Source organism: Diachasma alloeum, unplaced genomic scaffold, assembly GCF_001412515.2.
Source record: "Diachasma alloeum isolate Michigan unplaced genomic scaffold, Dall2.0 Dall_scaffold_00291, whole genome shotgun sequence".
Taxonomy (NCBI): Eukaryota; Metazoa; Arthropoda; class Insecta; order Hymenoptera; family Braconidae; genus Diachasma; species Diachasma alloeum.
Window position 1 is genome coordinate 883,963 of NW_021680430.1, and position 26,026 is coordinate 909,988.

The 26,026-nt window shown below is 40.8% G+C and overlaps 1 protein-coding gene across 1 annotated transcript in view; it reads left to right on the forward strand.

The window, feature by feature from the left end:
- The window catches only part of LOC107039062 (homeotic protein ultrabithorax), a 135,607-nt gene that overhangs the window by 42,637 nt on the left and 66,944 nt on the right, over positions 1 to 26,026 (forward strand). Inside the window, exon 2 of the mRNA XM_015258500.1 lies at positions 2,711 to 2,752. Within this exon, the coding sequence (XP_015113986.1) occupies positions 2,711 to 2,752 (42 nt within the window). The remainder of the gene's footprint in view (positions 1 to 2,710; positions 2,753 to 26,026) is intronic.

Here is a 26,026-nt window from a genome sequence, read left to right on the forward strand (position 1 = left end):
GAAATCCCGTGGAAAAAGGTCAAACTTTTTGATAGTCGATTCGCTAAGTCCATTTTAGGGGGTGTATTCTGGTAGTTCATGTGAAACACTGGGAGGTCTAACGAAGGAATTTATCGGGTCGCATTAGGGGATTGTTCCCGGGGTTATTATGAGGGAGAATTGAGGATGGAGGGACGGAAGAGAGGAGAGTACATACACAACGAGGGCTTGCATTAACGTCGTTATAGATCGTCAGAGGGTAGCAGAGCGCTGAGAAACGTCACGGTTTACGCGCTGACGTTGCGTTGTCCGTCACGCGGACAGGCGCCAGTACCACCATCATCCTCATCCCTCTGTCCCTCGTTTAAATCCCCGAGCCCATACACCAGCCAGCCCACCTCTCCCTCCAGTCCCTCACCAACAGAGCAATGAATCTCCGTTTGGATTACACAGGACTACCAATACCGTATAAACATGAAAATGCACACACGCATGAGTATAATCAACGTCCAATAGCCAAGTGAGAGAGGCGCGTGCGATCCGTCAGTCCGAGCAAACCAAAAACATAAATTTAATAGGTTTCACTTCCCCTCACTCGACTGCTCCATAAGTCTGGGTCTCCTTGAAGCTTTATGGCGCCACCGAATTTCCCATTAAATAAACAAGCGACAGTGTTTATTACAAAGCCCTTTCCCCTGTGCAATAATCCTCTGCCTCTGCTCTTCTCTCCCTCTCACTGGTCCTTTCTCGATCGAATAACGCACGTGCCTTCTGGCAACTCTGGGTGAAACATATATTGGAGAGAGGATGCAGCCATTGCTTAGACCGCGAACTGTGGTCTCCAATGTAGCCAGATATATTGGTTAGGTACTGGGTGATAACGTATCGGCAATGGTGAACGTAGAAATATACAAGCACGAATTGGAAACTCATACAACTTCCTCTCTAACAATTCCACTGTTCTACATCAAATATCAGTTGAATGAAGAAAAACGGGAGATGAGTTGTTGCCCTCTGATGATTTATAGCTGTCAGTTGACCATTCGATATCACCATCTTTCTGCATCCTTTGATAAGAGTGTAAACAGCAGACTCATTCTTTCAATAGACCAAAGCCACGAGCCTGGCGCCAGTCATTCGTACTAAACGCGAAACATTGTAACTCCTGTTTGCTGATAATTAGCGCATCCATCAGCCCAAGCAAGCCACCAGCTAATGCCGATCGTACGTTATCGTTATCACGCTCTCCCCATTTTGTCCTTCCTCCCACTTCCCACGTCTCTCATCCACCTACTCCCTCGCCTATTTGTATAGTCAACGCGTACACGCGGATTCCAACTATCGGCGAGGTGCTTCTCGCACACACACGGAGACACTCGGTTATTGCTGGAGTTGCCCCTCGTATCCCGCCAATATCGATGCTGTGGCCCTCTCGTATATATTGCTGGGGCAACGCATGAGCTGTCGATATGGCCAATAATCTAATAACCAGTCACCAAGCCATCGGTCTGCAGATTTCAGGAGCTGAGGCGGATCCGAGTGATTGGTACGGTTATGAGATTACTTCTGATGCATGCATCTTCCATTTGACAACTTCAGAGTAGCTGAAGTCTTCAAAATAATCCGAGAAAGCTGATGTGTTAAAGAGCATCATTTGGGCGAGTGTCCACAGACACCTTCACACATCACCCTTTTCTGATATTTCTTTTTTCATTTGGCAATAGCATTGCCTCCTACCGGGGTTTGACTCCGCCAACCCTATTAACGCCTCCCGATTCGTCCGGTGGGGAGGACGGCTAACGTTGATGTAGAACTACTAAACAGGTCGTAGATCAGTCCGGTGAGTTACGAGCACGCGGTGACTTTTGCTGTCTCTTTCTCACTTGCATGCATGCACCGAGAGAATCGTCCAGTGGTACCACCACGAGCATCACCAGTGGCGCTACCCAATTCCCACTGGTGTTCTGGATCATTTGGCGGCCCGCGGCCGAGAGATGCGCGCTTGTACCCTCTGTATTCTCATCCCCCAGAGCGACGATGGCGCTATCGCGATGCACAATGCGGCGGACGATCTCTCTGGATATAACACTGGCATAGAGCATACACCTCTCTACCCTCTGGTTGCTCCTCTATTTGCCGGTCTCACTGCTGTGGTATACCCGGAGGGAAACTAGAATATGGCTGGGGGGTTACCTATAACCGCTTGGGCGCTATGCAATTATGAATACATGAAGGAAAAAGTCACTGAAAAATTGGGAAACGCTTGGTTAAATTGAGATTCTGTAGATAGATATTTCGGGCAAGGTGGATGACTGCTAATCAACGAAATTGAAATTTGGATAAAATTTTTTGAAGAATATTCTGATTACTCTTCCCGCGACATCTTAACCCTCAATTTTTTATCCTTCTCCAACTCTAAGATGATCGTCGTCGTCGTTAAGCCACTGGAGAATTGATTTATCCACTAAAATTCAACCATCCGTTTAACCCTTTCCGCAAGCTGTTTTTTGTCGATGTTCTTTTGCCGTCACAAACGACCGCGAGATGCTGGAGTTTCCAGCGTAATTCACTTCTTGCGATGAAATAAATTCAAGTTATTTGTGGTTTTATACAGGAACTTTTTTTTCACTTCCTTTTCTTGCATAAGCGCAATAGAAATATACTTTATTATAATTTACCCAATTTATTGGCTGCATTAACTTTATTTTTTTCTTTCTTTTATTTGCTTCAGGTAAGGACGATATCGCTAAGCCGCATTGGACATGGTTGCAAGGTGAGTTTCGCTTTTTGCTTCATTTTTTTTCTCAGTATTATTTATTTTTCTCTTTTTTCATTTATTCTCCTGCTTTTGCGCCGCTTTCCATTCTCAATTAATTGATTTTTTTTCTCATTCATTGCTGCGACTTGTAAACATGTCGAGGTGTAATTACCGAGATATCGGTGTATCTGTAAGTTTGTAAATAATCGAGATGTTTAACGGGAGATTGTGGGGTTTTTCAATAGGATTTTGTCCCTGATAAGTGTTTTCCGCAAAATCTCTGAGATTTTCATTCACTGAAAGCTGATGATAATCAAATGTTAACTCACTGTTAATTTAATTTGATAATTGATCAAATTATTTCCATTGATTATCGGCTTGATATTCTATGTCGGCAACAAAGTTGATGTTGCTTGAACGCTCAATGTTGACAGGACGTTTAATGCCGCTTCGACATTCCATGAAGCCTCAACATTTTATGTCAACTGGGCGTTGAGTTTCATCTCGACATTAAATTTCGCCAGGACGTTAAATGTCGCCTGAGCGTTTGATGTCGCCCCGACATTAAATATCGCCTAGTCATTAAATGCCTGGATATTAAATTTTCTCATAACATTCACTCCCGTCTCAACATTAAATGTCACAACATTCGATGTGATCTCGACATTCTCCGTCACCACGACATCGTACGTCTCCGCAACATTTAATATCCTATAAATTCCGTGCAATATCCCAAATTTAATCCGTCTCTTCTGCGCAATCTCATCATCAATTCCTCTTGACAAAATGCATCACTTATCTATAAAGCTCTCTCAATACTCGTGGATTTCGAATCTTCAAAGTAAAAGGGAGAGACATTTTCCGGCGATAAAAAAAATCCACACAGATAAAAAAGGGACATCCATTCGTATTCCTCTCTCGTGTTGTTGGGATTCAGACGGAACAGCTGTGCGATCCAGACTTTTCTCCGACCAATTCTTCCTCTCACATCTTTTCCGAATTATTTTTCACGATGGGTCCCTACGCAATGTCGTAGCACTTCGAGACACTGAAACATACCCGGCACGATTCAGGGGTGATCAATAAATATTGGTTTGTCGATGGGGTGGGGGTGAAATTGGGGTGGCCACCCCCTCGGCCCTGACCCCCCTCCCCCCTCCAGAGAGAGGACAGTGCTGCGGTTGCCGCCCCCTTTCCGACATCCCTCTTCTCACTCGTCCCCTCTCACGGGGCGGAGGGTGGAAAAAGGGCGCGCGCGACGTATGGCAAATATAACCACTCGCTGCGATCTATATAGGCAATCGAGAAATGCTCACCGTATAATTTCACAACCTCTGATCGTTACTCTCCATTTCTATTATTTTTTTTTCATCTTTTTTTTGGAGGGGTTTCATTTTGCAAGCTTCGAGGTGGGCGCGGGGGGAGCTCATGGGGATGAACGCTTTTGGGGGAAATGTACACAATTTACGGGAATAGAACGATGATAGAAAAATAGGACAATTATTTTGTCTGAAATCCTTTGGGATTAGAACGCGCTTTTTCGGGAAATAAGAACATTCTGCTCGTAATCCGAGAATAATGATTATATTGTCTGGGAAGCCTCGAGGTTTTAAATTGTTTTGTTGGAACTTAAAAAATTTGTTTTTTTTTCTTGTAGAATTTTTTCAAGTGATCAGAATTGCTTGTATTCGATCTTCGATTTATGCGGTGATATAATGTTCATATTGTTTGAGAAGTTGATGAAATGAATGTTATTGAAACTAGAAAAATTTCACCCTAAATTTTTTTCAGTTTGTAAAAGGTCATGATTCAAAATTTTTTTCCTTGCATTCAATTTTACAGAAAATCATAAATTGCTTGGATTCAATCTCAAATTTATGTGGTGATATAATGTTCGTATTGTTTGAGAGTTGGATGGAATTAAAAAATGCTAGAAAAATTTCGCCCTCGACTAAAAAAAAATTACAAGAAAAATCTTTTAGAATTTTTTCCGCTTTTTCGTCGATTCTTTATTTATGAATGATCGAAATACAATTTACTAGAAATTTTCTATTCATGTGATAACATACTGTCTTCTGCCATTTTTTTTTGGTAGTTGAACATTTTTTGTTCATCATTTTTCACCTCAATTCCATGGCAAAACTGTATTGATGCTTTACATATTCTACTCTTCAGTCTGCAAAACCTTGAAATTTGCATACTCGGCATGAATGAAAATTATAATCCTCGAGTAAAAACTCGCTAGTTACGGATAAATTGTTTTAACGAGGAAAATTCTGTCAACAGTAATTAATACTTGTTTAACTAAACACGAATCAATTATCTATCTTGTAATTACCGTCTTATCTGGTTCCGTTATCGAACCACTGATTAAATATAATCAATGCAACCGCCATTATTCTCCTCGATTTATCGAATGTTTTGATTCAAAGGGACGATAAAATTGAATCGAAAGCCGCAATGTCAACGGGATTTCCATCGCTTTCTACAATAGTTTGCGTGTTTCCCTATTAAATCTCCGAATTTATTGACATTTATTTTTGATTTCTGAAAATGTAATAAATCCTCCGGATATCATAACAAAAATTAATTGCAATACATTTTTAATCTATCAAAAAATGGAAGAGTATTTTGAAAAAATATGAAATTACTTTTCACTCTCACTCTCTCAGTACTCTTAAAATGGAGATTTAAAAAAACGATTTATTTTTAAATTCATCTAAAATTCAATATCTCACATAAAAAAACAATTTAAAAAAAATTTCTATGCGAATAAAAAATTTGAATGTCGATAAAATTTCAAAAATATCTACAATTCAGTGAATTCCCTGCCACTTCATGCAAACCTCCCCTAAACATTTCCCATATCCACACCAGGAGGTCTGAAAATCCCTCCGCAATCCCCCAGTCCCTCGAGCTCAAGTCGCATCCTCCAATTCCTCCCATCCCCATAACCATTCCCATATTACTCCCTCAAAACCCGTCAAAATATTTATTCCTCACCTTCATCCCCTTCGCGCACCAAAATTGTCATCTCCACCCGCCCATTCCCACCCCCTCCCCCCACACCTTGACACATTTCTCCCACCCATTATGCTCCCCCCATAACGAAAGTAAATAAAAACCCTAGCTGTCTCCCCTCAATATAAATTCAACTGGATTTACTTAAAATTCGGATGAGATGTGAAAACGTATCTGAAAATGCCTCTCAAGGCGTAAAATGGCTGCGTTAACCGTTCCAACTCCCACCCCTCCCCTCCCCCTTCCGCCCCCTTTACACCACCTATAAAATACAACAGTAAAAGGGGAAACCCGTCCATTTTCCACCACTACAAAACGCGTAGGTGGTAATATCGCTTGGGATCTCTGGCGTTTGGACCCCGCGAAGATCATGCTGAGCTGGTATAAGATAAAAGTTATGCCGCTCGGCTATGCGCAAGGGAGTCGTACATCAAGTCGGTTTGGACGTCTGCGGGGACGTAGAAAACGAACGTAGCCCACCCACCCTCATCCCTCTCCCAGGGCTCGGAGTCCTCAACTCTCCCCCCCCCCCTTCCGCTTTCACCGAAAGCAAATGCCCCCACCACATCCCCCGGTGTATTCGTATCTCGCTATCTCCTCGAGCCACCCGGTCTTTCTCCATTCTTCTGGTGTCTCTCTCTTTTATTTTTTGATTCTCTCTTTTTTCTCCCGGGCTCTTTTTCCACTCGTAAATACATCTATGCTGTGATATATCATCGGTTCGCCCTGGTAAGAAGCCCGAGTGCATGGTTACGCACGTACGACGGAGAATGTTGCTGGAGCACAATAATGTACCGGGGCGTGGCCGACAGGAGGAGATAATTTATATCATCTTGGGGGTATCGAGCAGTTGACATTGTGAGGGAAATCAGAGAATTCTTGGGGGGGGGGAAGAATAGGTGGGTGAAGTCGACAGTCATGTTGGTTTTGCTGGTAGAAAATGAGAATGTTTGAACATTGTGGATTATTCGATATTTGATGAGATTATGACCGCTGAATGACGGTTTGATGTGTAATGTCGTATTTAAGCGCAATGACGCTTTGACGTTCAATGTCGTTATGATGGTCAATGTTGCCACCACATTACATGTCATCCCGACATTCAATGTCGCCCTGAAATTTAATGGTGACCATTTCATACTGTCACGACATTAAGCGTCATCTTAACATTTAACCCGGTAAATTTATAATCCGCGCTTACTGACGTAAAACTAATTTTTCTCCCCATCCAAAAATAATAAAAAGTGCGTAATGTTTGGATAGTTTGATTGAGAGCTGAATTACCCAGGAAACTCGGAGAAACTCCCTTGAATTATGGAGGGAGTTTCGTAAATAGACTTTCGATCCAGAAACCCGGGCCCTTCCAGCGATAGTCGAGTATATACTATCTACTTTTCCATCTCCCTTCGACAAACGTGAGGGAGGTAAACCACCTCTCTACCCCCATCGCTCTCCCTCGTTCTTTTCCTACCTAAATTACGGCTGCCCGGAAGAGAAAATTCTCTAGTCTCGCATTTACATACAGATGCGAAGAGATGGTGAGGTGGAATGGTGGATGAGAGGAAGCTCCAGAAAGAGGAATGAGAGGGGGGAGTTGAAAAATCCCAGCGATAGAGACGTCGAGTGGAATCTCGAGGATGCGCGATTTCAAGATTAATCGGGGGATTATTTCAATGAGAGGCTTGTTTTATCGTTGCTTGATTTTTTTTTCAATTTTACAATACAAAATTTTTTTTTTCAAATTTTTCTTCAATTTTCATTTTTTTTTTTACATGAAAAATCATAAAACAGCAATATTTTTTTCGAACGTCCAACACACAAGACATGTTAGAACCATTAGATTCTTAAGATCAACAACTTTTTTCTAAAAATCTAAAAACTTTTTTTTCTGTCTAGGAATGTCCGTATGCATGTGTATCGCCGAATATTTTTTATCATCAACCGCTGTTGTTCTCCCCAACTGTTTCTCTCAATGAATTTGAAAGGGTTATTCTCTCCCTGCGGTCTTCTCCACCCAGAGGGGGAGAGGGGGTGGGGTGAGCGCAGGTATGGGGTGAAACGGTGCACGTTATGAACGGACGCATAAACATCCCCACCGGCGTTATCAGTTGTCGGACGCCGGGGCGCCGGATATTGTCGCATCCTCCGTTTTGCTCTCTGCGGCCCCGCGTGTAAGAGAAGAGAGACAGAGGGAATGAGTGAAACTGGAGAAGGGAAAAAGCGAAACATGGAAAAGCAAATGGCGAGTCGAGGGATATGAAAAGTTTCTCGGGTTTTTAGTTCGGTGCAGTTTAATTGCCGCTGAATTTTCAAATGCTTTTTGTCGAGTGGAAATATTGGGGACAGGTATGGCAGACCCCAATTAGACGGCAGGCTTTTATTGACTCTTTTTAAAATTATGTCTTTTCATGCCGCCATCGAAATGTTTTTTCGACATTTAATGTCGTGAGAACGGTTAATGCCACTCTAAATTCAATGATGCTTTAACATTCAATGCCAGTTTGATTTTTAATGTCGCCCCGACATTCAATGTCGTCAGCACTTTTAATGTCGTTCCATCGTTTAATGGCACTCAATGCTGTTTTTATATTTAATGACGCGACGATAAGCCAAGTAATTTCGGAATTTAATGTCGTCCCAACGTTCAACGCGATCTTCCAATTTAATGTCGCCCGACATTAAAACGAATCTGGGGATTCAAGGGATTCAGGAATTCGTCCCGACATCTATCTCATTTCAACATTATCTGATGACAGTTCCACATTCGATTTCGTCTCAACATCTCATGCCGTCACAACATTTCAGTGTCGTTCAATGTCGTGTGACCAATGACGGGGAATTTTCAAATTTCCTCAGGTGTTAGTTTAGTTTTATTTTGAAATTTAATCGCAGACGCATGTTCGCACGCGTTGCGTCAAATGGAAATACCGAAGACAGGTATAGGAGACCCCCATTACACGGCCGACTTTTATTGACTTTTCAGTCCATCTTTTTGGGGGAAAAAAACGAAACCGACAACGAGATGCGACTTTTTTACGACTCTAGGCAGATTTTTGCATGCCCCGAGGGACTTTCTTTTTTACAACCAGATATACTTCTTCGGGGGGTAAAAGGGCGCTTGGGTTTTGACTTTCCATCGTGGAAAGTCACATCTCCCTGAGGTCGGTTTTTCAAGAGGGTGAATTCTGTTATTTTACGCCGCCTGAAAAAATCCAGAAGTGAAAGTTTTTCGGGGGGAGAGGAGGGGGCTTCCGATTTGGTCTTGGTGAAAGTTTTTTCACGCTTCCTGGGAAAAATGGATTTCTACCTTTCTTGGGGAGTCGCCTCTTGCTTCTCTATGTTGAAGAGGGAAATACAGTCTGGATCACGTAATTCTAGATTTATGCATTCGTTTGAAGAAAAATAATCAGGTTGCGCGTGACTTTTTAAAATTTTCTGAAGACATGTTGGGAAAATCGTTATAATGATCGAATTAGTGTTGTCTATTGTGGGAAGATAAAAAATAAGAAACATTTTCATTGATATTGAATAGTTTTTGCAAAATGTTAACTCATGTCTTCTTGACAAATTATTTATTATTCCGTAATCAATAATTTATGTTGTCATTTTATAATTATTCATTGAATTTATTTTGAATTAGTGAGTTGTTATTGTTGTATTATTGAAACATTTTCATTAAAACAAATAGAAAAATAATGAATAAATGAGGCGAAAAAGTGAACGAATTTTCAGAAATGTTTTTTTTTACAAATGAATCATTTTTGAGGAATATTTTTGAAACGATGTCAACATTCTCTCAGAATGACTAATTTTTATTTTTCCCATTTCAAGTATAGACTCCTCTCAGGTATGAAAACGTTACTAGGGCTCGTAAACATCCCGTCGATATTGTTTGCCCTATATTTAGACCACTGTGGTAAAAACATTCCGGTACGGTTCTGGTTCTGGAGGTCAAATCGCTTTATTACCCGCAACGCACCATAACTGAGAGTCAACTCAGAGGTCTGGATAAACACTTGCGCTTCACCTGCCCTAAGGAAAACCCAAACAACAGGCAAATGACCGTTCCATGCTAATTTTCGTGCCAATAAATCGGGGCTCAATTTTTTCGTGTTTTATTTCGTCGAGGGACTAAAATACAACCGTCACAAAATCTTCATAAATCGAGGAAGTCATACAATAATTTTTTTTCCAGTTGAAAATGCATTTCTTAACGATCGAAATATGTATTTCAAAAAATGTTAACATTCAAGGAATTCATATCATATTTTCAACAATAAGAATGCTCAATCTCAAAAAATCTCAAGAAAGAAAATTTTTCGGATGAAAAAAATTCAAGGAATTCCTGTCATGTTTTCAACAATGAAAATCCGATTTTTTCTAAATGAAAACTTCTTTCTCAAGTGAAGAATATTTTTAGAGAAGGAAAATTTCTCGCTTAAAAAAATCCTTGGGCGAGACGAAATCTCATCGTAACTCAATATCTCGCGAGTCGATGCGGAGGTTCGCGTCGAATTTTGAAACGGTTGTTCCCTCAGAAGTGCAATAAATTCAAGTGGGAAATGGATTCACGACTGGCTGGATGCGGCTGTAAGTTATATCGGAGGCCAATCTGCATCCGTAAACTTTTGCCTAGAATACATAGTTTCGTCAGTTTGTAGATGTGGTATACACACGACTGTTGTAGAATAGAATAGCAGTATTATGTATACTCACCACCGTAGAAACTGAAGCGATACTGTATATTTTCCGTTAAACGAGGAAACAATGCACACACACAAAATCCAGCGCCGAACGTCGCATAAACGCAAGCGGACGTTAAACTGATGGGAAGTCGTTTTAACAAATGTATTTGCTGGGGTGGGGTGCATTAAGGTGCACCGAGAAATCCAGGGAAAGAATGCTTAAAGTTTTCTGAGGAAAGTATAAAATTCTAGTTGAGGAGAGATCGCGAAGCGGTGATAAAAGAAGCCAACAATCCATAACAAATGAATACGTGAAAGAATTTTTTCTCTCTTCATGAACGGCAATAATCGTTAAGTCGTGGAGAGACGGAAGTTGCACGGTGAAAAGTAGTGTATTAAGACTGGGTTAATTTAAGACACCAAATTTGTTGGGGTCGTGAATCACCATGGATGACATTTCACGTGCTTAAATTCGCTAGAAAAAGAGATATCTTGAAGGCAGTGCGAAGAATGGTGTCTTAAATTGGGACGTCTCCGTTTTAAATTTAAGACATTTATGCCACTGGATTTGAGGTATTTTTGATATTTTGATGTTTGATGTTCTGAGCGTTCGAGGTTGATTTGTAGGTATCGAACACTTCTATTTTAAGACGTCTTAAATTAAGACCATTTTAAGACACTTGTTTTTACTGTATATCGCAGCCATCTCCTGACAAAAGATCGTTTTTTCTATTTCTAATTGCGATGAAAACTATTGTCTTCAGACTGGGTAGAGATTAAATTAGGACGTCGTTGTCTTAAATTTAAGACATTTATGTCAATGAAATCAAAACACTTTTGATATCGTGAGCGGCAGTGATTAATTTTGAGATATCAAACACTTGTCTGTTTGTAGGGGTCTCCGCTTAAGACCACGTTAAGACGTCTTAAATAAGACGACGTTAGGGCATTTTGAATTAAGCCGAATTTAAGACACCCCCAACAACACCCTAGGAATGTCATAAATTTTCTAAGCATCAAAATTCAAGAGCCAAAAAAATTGAAAATTGAGGACATATAAGTGTCTTAAAAGTGTCCTAATTTAATCCGTCATGTCTTGACCCCGAAGCAGCCTAATTCATCTCACCCTCCATTATGATTGAACCCCGTTGCGGATTTGCACGTTTTTAGAATCACCTATTCAAAATTTGGCGATTTTAAAACGTCTTAAATTAAGACGACGTTAGGGCATTTTGAATTAAGCCGAATTTAAGACACCCCCAACAACACCCTAGGAATGTCATAAATTTTCTAAGCATCAAAATTCAAGAGCCAAAAAAATTGAAAATTGAGGACATATAAGTGTCTTAAAAGTGTCCTAATTTAATCCGTCATGTCTTGACCCCGACGCAATCTAATTCATCTCACCCCCCATTATGATTAAAGCCCGTTTCGGATTTGCACGTTTTCGGAATCACCTATTCAAAATTTCTCGATTTTAAGACGTCTTAAATTAAGACGAATTTAAGACACACCCAACAACACCCTAGAAATACCATAAAATTTCCAAGAATCTCAATTCGGGAGCCAAAAATACTGAAAATTGACGACATATGAATGTCTTAAAAGCGTCCTAATTTAATCCGTCATGTCTTTACCCCGACGCAACCTAATTCACCTCCCCCGCCATTATAATTGTACCCTGTCCCGGAGTTGCGCGTTTTTGGAATCACACGGGCCCTAGTGCACCCATTCAAGCGGCAATATTACCCCTGCGATGAGAATGTAGTTTGAGCCGAAAGAGAGAGCGAGAGAAGCGAGAGAGAGGATTGGCCGCTGCATGGGACCAACTGTGAAAGATATTGCGGGGGGTGACTAAGTCGACGGGGGTGTGAATGTGCGGGGGCTGAAGAGAGACGACGAAAAACGGGAGTGAGTCCGCGATGTGGAGTGCGAGTACACAAGCGAGAGGGAGAGGAGCGAGGAGACAAAGTGCCCGGGGGTCGAAAGAGTTAAATCGAGGGTGGAGGCGAGGGCCGGCCGGCGACGAGCAAATAATCGAGTTTAATTGCAAAACCGTCGGCATGATTTAATTACACGGCGCATGGGGGCTACAGGTATATCTATGTTATTTCCTTCTTCATTTGTGTTGGCTATTGGTGCATGTGTGCATGGACTGGGGTAATATCTGTGGGTTAATGCGGCAGTCAACTGATGCCTGTGCAACTGCACTTCTTCATGTTATTTTATGGTGATAATTGATGAATTGTAATTGGGATTATTATTTATTGGTAAGAGTAATTTTTCCCGTTTTTCGAAATCTCGAATGGACTTTTTTTAAATCTTATTGTCAGATTTTTGAAATTGTAAAGGAAATTAATTAAGTTATCCGGTGTTAATTACTATTCTTGAGAATATCACAAGTCATTTGAAATTTCCAGTTATTAAAATATTGAAATATTTAATATACTAATATTAAACAGGAATCGTTTCTGGAAAGGAAAAAAAATTTCCACATTCTCTTCTCTTCTTGCACACTAGGCAGGTTTCTCAGGGAGTCAACGTGCACGAAAGCCGGGCCGCAATATCCAGGCGTCTCCTCGTGGCACCATGTATCTGTATGCATATAAACGCATGCCTCAACTCGAACTGGTCCTCGTGGTGGGTTTATGTATCCGAGGAATATCGCTGACAATCACGAGACCTCGCCTAGGATTGAAATTTCACATCGCAGAATGCCTGAATCTCATATATGGCTCGATAGAAATGCTTGAAATCTCTTATCTCAGGATAACTTTTTGCAATATTTTCCATTGCAAGCAACACACGCGAGATTTCCATCGCTGATGAAATATTTAATTCCACCTCGTGGAATGTTTGACGCAGTTTGAGAATTTTTCAATTTTACATTCTCGAGAACTGAAATATCGAACGTTTGGGGAATCGCCGGATTTGTACCCATGATTCAATCCTCCTCAGGCCCTCCGAAGCAGGTTTTTCGTTAGAGACTATATGCTGGACGAGCGAGAGAGAGTATAAACTCGCATACCACGTCTGGATTTATTTTTAGCGACAATTCTGGACGCAGTTATTTATCTCTTAACAAGCCACACCATTTTATGAGTCATTAAATTTTGAAGTTATATCGACAAATTTTATTTGATCGGCATTCATCGCACTGTTAGAAAATTACTCTTGAAATTTCATGTGAAAAAGCTTGAAATTTTTAACAACGACAAAGTTACATGAAATTTCTGTCTATTTCTCCATTGATGAATCAGTCAATTTCCTGAACATTCAAATAATTCTTGATCTTCAGGTGAATACGGCTCTGAGAATCCCTGAAAATTTTGGAAATTCAGGCAACAATTTTTATGAATTCTCAATCTACTGGAAATTTAATTATGAATTAAATACGGATGAGAAATTTAGTGAACGCTTACATTTGAAATTGAATTCAACCTCAGAACATCAAAAATTCAGATGAGGCTGTGACCGAAATTTCAGGAAATTTCTAGCAGTGCAGATTTGAATGAATTTACACGAGTGAAATTCCCTCAATTTTGATTTCTCTTGTCATCAAAATATCACCGGTCCCAAGGTTCAGGTACGACACATAACTTCTTCCTGACTGTAATTTTTTTTCTCCATGTCATTTATGAAGTTTGATACCCACTTGGCGCATACCAACAGAAACACGAGAATACACAAGCGAGGGAGAGGTAAAGGTCGAATGGTGTGTCGGCGAAGATGCGGGGGTGGACGTTACGGGGTTGCGCTCGCGCTCAGGAGAGAGAAAGAATGAGGGAGGGTGGGGGTCCCTGTGCGCCGAGCGCGCCTGCACCTCATAAACTTAAACCCTAATTAACCGGCGCTACGGCTACTGTTGCTGCTCCCGTACGTGCGTATGTTGGTTCTCCGCGTTTCTATGTATTAGTATTATTATACAGACAAAGGTATTCTGTCGTTGCCTCTAAACTCTGCACCTATCTACCACTACCACCAGCGAAAGGATAGAAACAAATGGTATTCTCTAGCGAGAGGCTAGATGTTTATTGCTCGACTTGGCGTAAATTAGCTCTTGCCCGCGGAAACTATCCGGCGGCTTTCGTTACTCCCTCCCACCGAGAGAACATTCTAGTATACATTGTATATGATCCCGCATTATAACCCAAAGGCTGTGTTTGGGGGGGGCTGCGAAATGTTCCTGATACGCTGATGAGTCCAGGCACGGGGATCCTACGGTTGGGAAAATTATAGGGGCGTCTGCTATTTCGACCGCTCGTGATAACTTCATTCTGGCGAGTTTTAATGCCAGGATTTACTATTTACGGAGGTTATCTTTGGAGTTATTTATTACTGGCCAGGCCGACGTCTCACTTTGTCGTGTGGCAGACAGCGAGGAACATGGAACAAGATGGATATAGTTATTTTAGGAATATTAGATGAGAGGGCTCCTTTGTTGGGATCTTTGCGTGTGTGTTTATTACTTTTTTTGACTTTTTTAAATGTAATTTCCTGCGTCTCGTGATGTTTATTTGATTTTTCATTTGACAACCTCAAAGTAGGTGAAGATTCATGGCTGATGATGGAAGCTCTCATGATGTAAGACGCCTCTCTGATGTGAAATTTTTATATGGTCAAGTGTTTTTATGTGACAACCTTAAAGTAGATGGAAAGTTGCTGCTGGTGATGGAACCCATCAATACGTGATGCAAGGGCCCTCTTGATGTGAGATATTTTTTTATGTGTTCAGTTTTTTCCATTTGACAACCTCAAAGTAGGTTAAATTTCGCGGCTTGCGACGGAATCCATCAATACTTGATGTAATAGGTTTTCTTGATATGCGATTTTTTTTTATATGTTCAGTTTTTTCATTCGACAACCTCAAAGTAGGCAAATCACTGCCAATAATCGGAGAAGGATGATCACACAGTTGTACGGGCTCGGGATTTTAACTCGCGTGGGTATTGAATATTTGACTGTCCGGGCGCTTTACCACGGAGCTATCAAGGTACTGTCAAGCATTAAATCTTTTCAACTCTCATTAATCTGTCTAGATACTTAATTTTTTCCGATATTTTTATCATGATTTTTTTTTCATTTGACAACCTCATAGTAGGTGAAACATCATCAGTAGTGGATAAGGTTTAAATTTGGGGAAATTGAGAAGAATGAGAAAGAATTGTAGAATTTCTATGTGATAACCGCATAGACAAAAATCATCAGTTATAAATAAATGCTAAATGTATACATAAAAAATCGGGATGCACTATGTCTCCAAGTGAAGACTCAATGAAGTAAAAAAAATCAACTCAAGCTTGACAAAAAACCTTTTCGAACCAAAAAGAACGCCAGCCTCAGACGACAGGACATTCGTCTCCGTCATGATTCCCCCGAAAAGGCTTTTAGTCTTTATCTCGTCTCCGCCATTAATTCACAGCTCACTCTCCAGGAGACGAAAACGAAAAATCAAAGAATTGTAAAAAAAACCCTCGTCCCAGAGACCCCTTTCCCCGTTAAATCCATGTCCTCATCCAACGTATATCTCATGCCATGAATATTTCTCTCAGATAATGAATATCCAATGGCTGTTGTCCGTCTGACTCCCCACCTCCCTCCCTCCGAATTCCAGGTATCGAAAATACTGACTAGAGAACACAACAGCGATAAATCTAGATTCAAAAATCAACTACAAGTACTCATATCCATTAATTTATTTATTTATCTATTGACATACACGACTTCTACTCTCTGTGCCCCCAGTGCGCGGGCGCACAGTCACATGTAGGCACGGAGTTAGTGGGAATGGGGTATCGGAAGGGCGTGCGGGTCTCTCTGTGGCTTGATCTACCGTCATCCAAGAATAATATCACAAGTGACTACCGTTTATCGAAGGATAAAATGCCGAAAATCGATGAATAAGTGGTGAAGTTCCGGGAAAACGTGCGATGATTGCCGATTCGCGGGAGTTAATTTGGCTTCTTCATCCGGGAAGGAGTATCCCTTTCGCAGTCAGCATGGCTGCCGCTCCGCCGCGACATCTCTCTCGTCCGTTCACCTCTCTCTCACTCCGATCGTCCACGAGAACAACCTCACAGCGACCACAAGCCCCCGTCATTCGACATTCGCCTGTCTCTCCGCTCATTGACTTTGCGTTATTTTTTATCACTTGATATGAAACATTCGGTTAACGTTCGCGTGTTAATTTTTATTGCGCGTAGGCGTCCGGAATCCGTCGACATGCTCGCGGGCGGTTCGGGCGTGCGCGCAGACACACTGAACACCCGGCACATTGCCAATATGGCGGGCCGCCGGGATCGGGTTATGTCGGCGGAACTCGGGGCATTTCATTTTCTCTCTTTCTCGCGGGAAACCGGTCGATGCCGGCAGCCTCGGCGCGTTGAGCCACTGCGCAGCCGCCCACAGTGGGGATAAACAAGCAATATGGCTGACCACTCAACGTCGTGGGTAAGCACAATAGCTACTTTGACTTCCTATTTTCTATTGGATGAGTCCATGAAAAAACACGGGGTTCCAGTCAAAAGTTTGCGCTCGGGGCGAACATGTTTCGTGGATTGTAAATATTTTTTCGTATTTATTGTTGGCGATGAGTGCGGGAGGCTGTCATGCGCGTCACGTATGTGGGGCCATCTTATGTATGAACATGTGTGGATGTGGGTACGTGGGGCGTATGTCCCGCGAACGCGTGGTTAACCCCAAATTCGTCAACACTTTTTTTGTGCTTTGGAAGTTTTTATTTTATTTTTGACGCGCCGCGGCCGGGCTTTGTTGTTCTAGAGTTTTTGGTGATGGATGGGGCTGGCCTATTTCTGGGGGTGTTGTTGCAGTGGGTAGTCTGGTGATATGAATATTGAGGGAGACTAACCTCAAGTTTTTTTTCTATGGAAGGTAGATGATTTGATGGTTTGGAGTTGTTGCGAATTATCTAGTTTTGAGGAGGATTATTACATGAAAATTGTGCGTACGGATTAATATTTTTAGGATTTATATGCAGAATGATTAATAGTATCTGAAGAAATGATGACAGAACCTGTAAAATTAGATTCTATTCGTTTTTAAATTGAGATATTGTTTTAAAAATATTTAAATTATTTGAAAAATTCAATTTTTTTTTGAATTTTATAATTTTTGGGCGTTTTCGGGCTGTAATGGGCATTATATAAATTCAAGACGATGATTAAAATATGAAGAAATGATGATACATCCTCTGAAATTAGATTCTATTCTTTTTAAATAAAATAATAATTCGGAAATTTTTCAATTTAAAAAAAAATTTCATTTTCTTTAGAATTTCATTATTTTAGGGTCCTTTGGGGCTGCAATTAACATTATTTATATTCAGAATGATGAATAATATATAAAGAAATGATGACACATCGTCTAAAATTAGATTCTAGTTTAAAAAAAAATAAAATAATGAATTAAAGATTTTTTAATTGTTTCAAAAATTAAATTGTATTAAAGCTAATATCTGAGCTTTTTGGCACTTACTTCCCACTATATCTGCGCGGGAAACAAGTCATTATCGCAATCACGTGAGGTGCTTAACCATCAGCTTAATGATGCATTTCATAAACCATTCACTGAATATAATTACATGTATTTCAAGCGCGCATTGCTCCGGACCCGGACTGATTACAATCCGCCGTAACAGGTTGCTCTCCATGACAATTCCCTATCTAACTATTTCGAAATATTCATTGCAATCCTCTCCTCCCCCTTGCCCTCAAAATTTTCTCTTTCTCCCAAAACCCAAAAAAAAAACAAAACTGAAAAAATTGAAAACCAAAATTCTATCATATTAATTTCAAATTTTCAGTTCCGTCACCGCATTTAAATATTTCTTGAAATTATTAATTATAAGATGAAAAAGTATTTCAATGGTTTCTCCATAATTTTTCTACCATAAATAAAAATTCTGTGATGGTTCCCTCCATGCGGCACGATTGCTGCATCCGACCGTCGGATGGCAATGCTCCAGTCCCAGGCGCAGCCCACATACGTCCACACTGCAAACAAAGTTCCCGAGATAACCCCAATAATCGGGTTAAAGACATCTTGTCCCACGTTGACCGAGAAAAAAATTTATCAATGCTGCGCACGTAATTGAAATTTTTTGCTACCAATAATGAAAATTTTATCCTCTCCCTATTCAATTACTCCTTTTTGTCGTGACACTTTTGTAATAACAGAACGATCTGATCCCGCCTCTAGCAATGGCTTTTGACCCCTGCGATACGACAAAGTTGCATAAATGATGATTAGCATACCCATTAGAGCTATTAGGGTTCAATCATTTGCGAAATTAAATTGAAAATTTGACGTCAACATAAAATCATTGATCTTATCATCACCTTCGACCCAAAAACATCGATCAAACATCAATTTAATTTTTTGTACTATCAAATGAATGACAGGAAAGAGCGAAAAATATACCAATCCACGTGATAAATAGCTCGTAACATGAGGGGGCAGGCCATTTGTATGATAAATTCATTGTTTAGAGATGTTACATTGTGATGATTTGATGATAGTGTCGCACACACAGTGTAGACACAATTCCCAATGATTATAGGTTTGTAATAATTTCATGCAACTAGATAATACGACGTACGGTGCGGGGCATAAATCAGTCACATGTGAGCCCAACGCGAATTAACATTAAATGAAGACATAAAGATTCTTGGGACATAAAACGATGAAACCTCTGGCCTCGGGGGACTGACACATGCGTTTGTTTCGATGTGAAATAAAACTCGGGGGAATTATGTGTCAAATAAAATTCATTTGTTCTCGGTGAAAAAATATTTCACATGTTGATATTTTGGAATTTTCGTCTCGGCATTTAATGTCCTGACATTTAATGTCGTTGTGACATTTTATGTCACCTCAACAATTAATGGTAATCAGCGACTGCATTGAATGTCGTCCCGGAATTTAATATTTCCTCAACGCAATTGATGCTGTCTCGGAATTTAATGCCGTGCCGGTAATTAATGTCGTCTCAACATTTACTATCTCGAGATTAATGTTGTCTTAACATTAAATCTCATTTCGGAATTTAATGTCGTCTCGGCATCAAAGTCGCCTCAACATTAACCGTCGCCTCGACGGCGCATGTCGTCGGCATTTAATATCGTCTCAAGATTCAATAACTTCTATATTCCATGTCTTTCCAACATTCAATATCACATTAATCGACATGAATCTCACCCTACGATGTCGTACCTCCGCATCATCCCCTCCAAACATCTCCAAAATACCTCATAAAATACCGAAAACTCCCCAAAATTTATCACCAGATTATTGCGTTGAAAATCCCCAGTATTACAACTGCATCATCCGTTAAAAACATGCAGAATGTAGAGGATGAAAGAGTGGAAACTTCTATTTTCATCTCATTACCCGCACGGCCAGCTCGTATGTCAACCTCACGTTTTACCAGTGGACTGGTTTTTTAAAATTACAATGCACGTCTCGCAGTATCTCTCACGTGTGTTTCTCTTTCCGCTTTCGTCGGAATAAACGAACTCCACTTGTTTCCAGCAGTATATAATCTACAATGTTGTATACAAACAGTACTTCCAACAATAGAAGTGATATAGCAGTGGCTGTAAATCCACTCCTAATTGAAAGATTGATCTAAACAACTGAAAGTAGACATTCAGAGTTTGTTAAAGGAACGGAAGAAATGTATAGATAAAATAGGGAACCTTGGGTAATACTAGGGAAGAGGTTTTCAGAGAGTGAAAGCTACTGTATGTGGAGTCAATGGGACAATGGGCAGAGCAAAAGAAACGGGGGATTCACTGAGATAAGAGGGTATCTTTTCTCTGGGTTTGGCGTTCCGAGGACTTGGAAATCAATTTAGGGAACCGCCCGGGATAACTGGATAACGACGGATACGTTCACTATGGGGGCAATCGATTTTCTGGGGCTATTCTGGAGGTTACGAGGAAAATTGAAAGTCGGCAAAAACTAGATACAGGGGGAAAAAGGGAAAGCTACATTATTTCAACCGTCATTGAAAAATATCGAGACTGTTTGATCCTGCAAAGAGATGATTCCGTCCGAAATTATCGTAATCAAATCATGTTTAGACGTCATTAAATTTCGAAACGACAAATGTCGCGGGGATGTTTGATGTTGGGACGACATTAAATTTCGAGCCAACATTAATCGTCGAGACGACATTGATTGCCGAGCCTTGAAGCAAAATGTTCGTCTTGTCAAGCGGGGTGATATTGAATGTCGGAGAGACGTAGAATGTTGCGGCGACATTTAACATTGAGATGACATTAAATATCATATTGAATATTAAAGGGCTGTTGAATATTGAGGCAACATTCACCGCTTGGACGACATTAAATGCCGAAACGACGAATGTCGATGCGACGGTTGATGTTGCAACGGCATTGAATACCACATTGAATATTGAATGTCGAGACGACATTAAACGAGCCATGAAATTCTCGTCTCCAATATATTTTCTCTCAGAAAACAAATCCCCAAAAACTCATCACCATTTTCCCTCCCACAAGATTATTCTCATGGAGTATTTCCAAAACGCATAAATATAAACCATTGCCAGAACAATCTATAAATTGAGGCGTACATGCGTGAGTACTTGCCCGGCTACACGCATATTCATTCGTTGTTTTGTTGCTCCTCTTACCAGCCGATTTTTCTTATTTACCAAAGTGTAATGTAAAATCCCGTGGTTCTCCGAGGTAAAAGAAGAACGCCTGGAACAGCGTCCACTCATCACGCGGCGTGTAGCCGGCTTTTACATAAGGCGACCATGCCGCCTGGCGGCAAGAGCCGAACGCTTTTACAACTCAATGCGAGGAGAACGTTCTCTCGAGCCTCCCCTTTAGCTTGCATCGTATCGTGTTGTTGTTATTCCTTTCGTTCACCTGGATGACTCCACCATCCTACGTATAGCGTGCACACCCGGTCCTCACAAGACATTGTTCGTGCATTTATATATTCTCCCTTGTACACCCGCGTGTCTGCTCATTCACATTTCATCCCGCTGGGGAATGAAAGCCGCGCAACGAGATGTCTATACAATTCCCATTGGCATGAGGGAGAGGGAGAGCGACGATGTATTGCTGGGGAGATCCTCATCGTCATGTTTGGTATCTTCAAAGAGGCATGGGGCATACCGAGAGGACGATATTTTATTCAACGCTGGAATCTTAATTGAACTATCCATGTTGATAGTGATGATTTGCTAATTAAGATAAGGGAATTTTTATTTTATCGAAATTGGAATTTTGATAAAATAAAAAATTTGATAGCCGCATTTCGAGATATTCATCGAAAACTTACCAACAGTCAAAATGGACTTGACCGGTTATTCCGCTTCGCCCCTGAAATTACTTTTCTGACCCTTATGGCCCTCGAATTTCAATTTTAGTGACGTTAGTGAGAAAAAACATGAGTCATATCGGGGAAATTTGTTCTCCAGAAAAAATCCTGGGAGCTTTTCCGCTCAAGTGTCGTCATCCCCTCAACTGCCCATAAATGTTAATAATGCAAACGACTGTATGAGGGTATTATATGGTAAGCAAAGTACTCAAGGATTGTCCGAGGAGCATTGGCGGGTTACCCCCCCTGACACAGAAGAGGAGAAACTGGGCGGGAGTCTATTATCGCCGGCCCTTGGCGGTTCAATATATCTATATCTCATGGTTGGACCTGTATACTGTATGTATGCTAAGGCCAGTCAGTTGGGGCCGCTCGTCGGTTGGCCAGGGGGAGAATGAACCGGTTATGGGCGAGGCCCTTTCCCCCCTTTTTTCCTCTTATTTCTCTATTCTTATTCTTCTCGTTGCGTTCGGCAATATCCAGGTACAGTCCTCAGCGCTGCGGATTTTCGGGGGGAACGGTCGACTCGAAAAATTTAGTTGCATACAAATTTCGAAATTTCGTCGGTTGGTCGTCTCCTTTCGAATAAATTGAAAATGAATGAGTGAGGAAATGAATGAATTGTTGGTAATAAATTCTTCGAGGGGATCACTTTCAGTAATTTCACATTATCGTGATTTAGTGGACAGCAAAAGGGGAGGGATAGCCAGTTTATACTGATCGTTAGGGGCTCATTATTAGCTTTATCAAAAAATTATAACATTCAGCATATTTTCGGTGGAGAATTGCCACGATTTCTTTATTATATAGTCAGTCTAAGAGTATATTAACATTGTTAATTGGTAGACTGTTAAAAAAAAAAAAATTTCATGGATAGTTGATTATTAATTTTCAGGACAGTGACACTGATTGCGATTTAGGGGAAAAATGATGAAATTTCAGGTTTCACTGAAAATTCAGGAAAATTCCAAAATTTTAAGCAGCATAAATTAATTCAGTAGCGAAGTGGTAAAACGGTTCAAGCCGACTTTTCTCCCAGTTGAGTATTTGAGGAATATCGCCGAATCTAAGGGAGATAGCGAAATTTTCGTAATTACATTTGTTGTAGGTCTTAAACGGCTCTACAAAGAAGGTTATAACAAAAATTTTGCTATCTACCTTAGATTCCGAGATATTCATCGAAAACTGGACAATAATTACCAAAATTGACTTGAATCGTTTTATCACTTCGCTGCTGAATTTATTTATCAATTATTTTCACCATTAATAATAAAACAAATTTATTTATTAATTTATTTATTTGAATTTCCAATATAAATATTTACTGCCAGATTACATTGAATTTTCAGTGGAATCTGAAATTTCATGATTTTTTCCTCCTAAATCGCATTCAATGTCACTGTTCTGAAAATTCCACAATATATTTACCAGAATTTTTCATTCCCAAGGAAAAATGCAACTGAAATTTACAGTCCTCTGTGATTTTTCCACGAAATTCTGAATTTTCAATGACAAAATTCCTTGAAATTTCAGTGGTAATTAAATTCACTAAAAATTTCCAAAAAATCTTCAGTAAATTTCAAACTAAAATTTTCGTCTGTATTACGTGCGCGTAATGTCACCGGTAGAGTATACTCGGTTGACGAAGCAGATTATACAAAAATCCGCTGCAAAATTCAACTTTACGACCATTTCCCGACGTACGCTGGATAACTTAGCCCCGAAGCCGTCGAAATTTTTCGACTCGCGCGATGAAGAGAGCCTACACCAAGTATGGCGAGGAGGATGGCGGTATAGGAGGAGACGGCCGGGAAAAAATGTTGACTTGGTGGAGCGGTTGGTGCACAAGTCCACGACACACACACACATGAGGAGCGGGAGAGCCGCAATCCTAAAAAAAAACCGAACAGGGAAAAGAGGGGATGCCTCAGCTAAACCTGAGAATGGGGATGAGGAATTCTCGTTGGCTCTGGCTCGATGTCTTTATACGCTCGTGGTCTCTTGTACACCGTGGGACATATATCTGTCTCGTGAGACCGAGGCGCGCCGCCAAAAAATCAGATCGAGTGTAAAAATCGCATAAACTCGTCCTGGCAAAGCCACGAGAGCTATGTGTGTCCGCAAAACGTGTGCGCGCGAGTTGCTTAAGCTACAGTCCTCGCCGTTTGCTTTCATACCTTTTTCACCCTTCAAACTTTTATTTATCTTATTCTGGTGATTTTCATTCTTTTTCTTTTTTTATTCATTTTGCACACACGAACCTCGCATGACTCCGCGAGAAAGAAGAAAGAGGCCGATCACCTCCCATATTTTCTCTTATTCTGTCGACTCTCCCCTCTCTCTCGCACTCTCCCTCTCTCTCTCCTGGCTCTCCTGTGCTCTCGAGACACGAAAAATACCGCAGGAGGACAACGCGGGGATGATAAAGATGGAGTTATGCGGTTATGGTTATGCAGCGCATGATGGAGAATACGTTCAGCGTGAAAAAATATATTTCATCGGATGGACGAGCCCCGAATACCTACTGTATCCTGAGGTACGTGGATACCTGCATATCGGACTCGGCACATTAATGAAGCGATCGGCATTAATAATACGGTAATTCAGTCTTTGGCTCGAGTTTTTATCGACTTTCTCCTACTGAGTCTACTACAAGTTCCTGGCGGGGCGCTCGTGCTGCGTGGGCACCATTTTGATATGAAAATGTTTTACTCGGGCTTTTTACGGGGATTGAAATATCTGAATTATTTATTTATCATTCGGCATGTGAGGGATTTAATTAATCTCATTTCAGTTTTTTCACTTTTTATTCATTTATTTGGTATTATTTCATTTGTTCTTTGCGTTACAAGGATGGAAATAATTATTAGAATTTTATTGACTGTGATTCAAGTCGACTTAGCTAAATTCTCGAAAAATATCTCGGAATCCGCGACAGATAGCGGAATTTTCGTCAGGACCTTTTTTATGAAGTTAATTAAGAGCTACAAAAAAGGTTTCAACAAAAATTTCGCTATCTGTCGCGGATTCGGAGATATTCATTGAAAACTAACCAACAGTGACAGTCACACACGCCATTTCAAAATATTCCGTCAGATCTATCTGACGCCATTATCCCCGCCCCCCTCCACACTATAACCTAAAACCCGTTTCACATCGTCAATGAGGTTAACCAATAGAGACCACCGTGTTTGATCCTTATCCCCGCTGAAACGATCTCGCAATTTTCAACATAATTATTAATCGCCGATAAACACTTTAATGACGCCAGTTTATCCCGTTGAAAGATCTCCCAAGCTGATCGTGTTTGTATAGACAAAACCAATTTCACCGTGACTCCGTCAACGTGAAATAAACAATGATGATTTTTTTTTGTCCTCGACATAACCAAAATGACATCAGGAGATGTCGACGTTTCCCGGCATCGACTGGGCATACATAACAAACGCCTTGGGTTTCCGCATCACGTTGCGGCAGTTTAAGATCGTACACGTCCTTCTATGGGATATTGGATATGAGATATGAAGTCGAGCACGTAAGACTGGTTATTGGCTTTTCCCGGGGCGCATTAATTTCAGCCTGACGCCGTACGCACGTTTATTCGCTATTCGTCTGTATCACTGGGCATTATTGCATGCCCTCGGAAATTTCGTGCCGCACGATAAACGGGAGTCTTCGTACACGGAGTTGACGATATTCATTTTTAAGTGGAGACAGATTTGTGAGTGACGTTTTCTCCAACTTTTCGTCGTCACAAATGAAAAATCACGAGGAAATGCAATTACAAATCGACGAAAAAAATGGTCTGTGAAAGTTAAGTTCAAATGACTCAGAATCATCTGAAACGTGAAGATTTACTATTCCCTCAGGAAGTGTTTGCACGACGTTGTTCCTCAAATTTTCAAATAATCTCCAAATGCATCAAAAAAATTGTCTCTAAAAGTTATGTTCAGATGACTCAGAATCACCCGAAACGTGAAGATTTACGATTCCCTCAGAAAGTGTTCATCCGTCCTTCTGACCCAAATTTCTGTAGAAACTCAAAAAATTATCTGTGCAACCTTTTAGTTCAACACACACGATTTCGCATCTTTCAATGCCCTCCACCGAAGGCAAAACGAAACCCCCAACTGTCCCCGCAAGGACTCTCCTAACGCTTCAAGCAGGATGTAATACCCACCCCTCCAGAACCCCCCCCCCCCCCCCC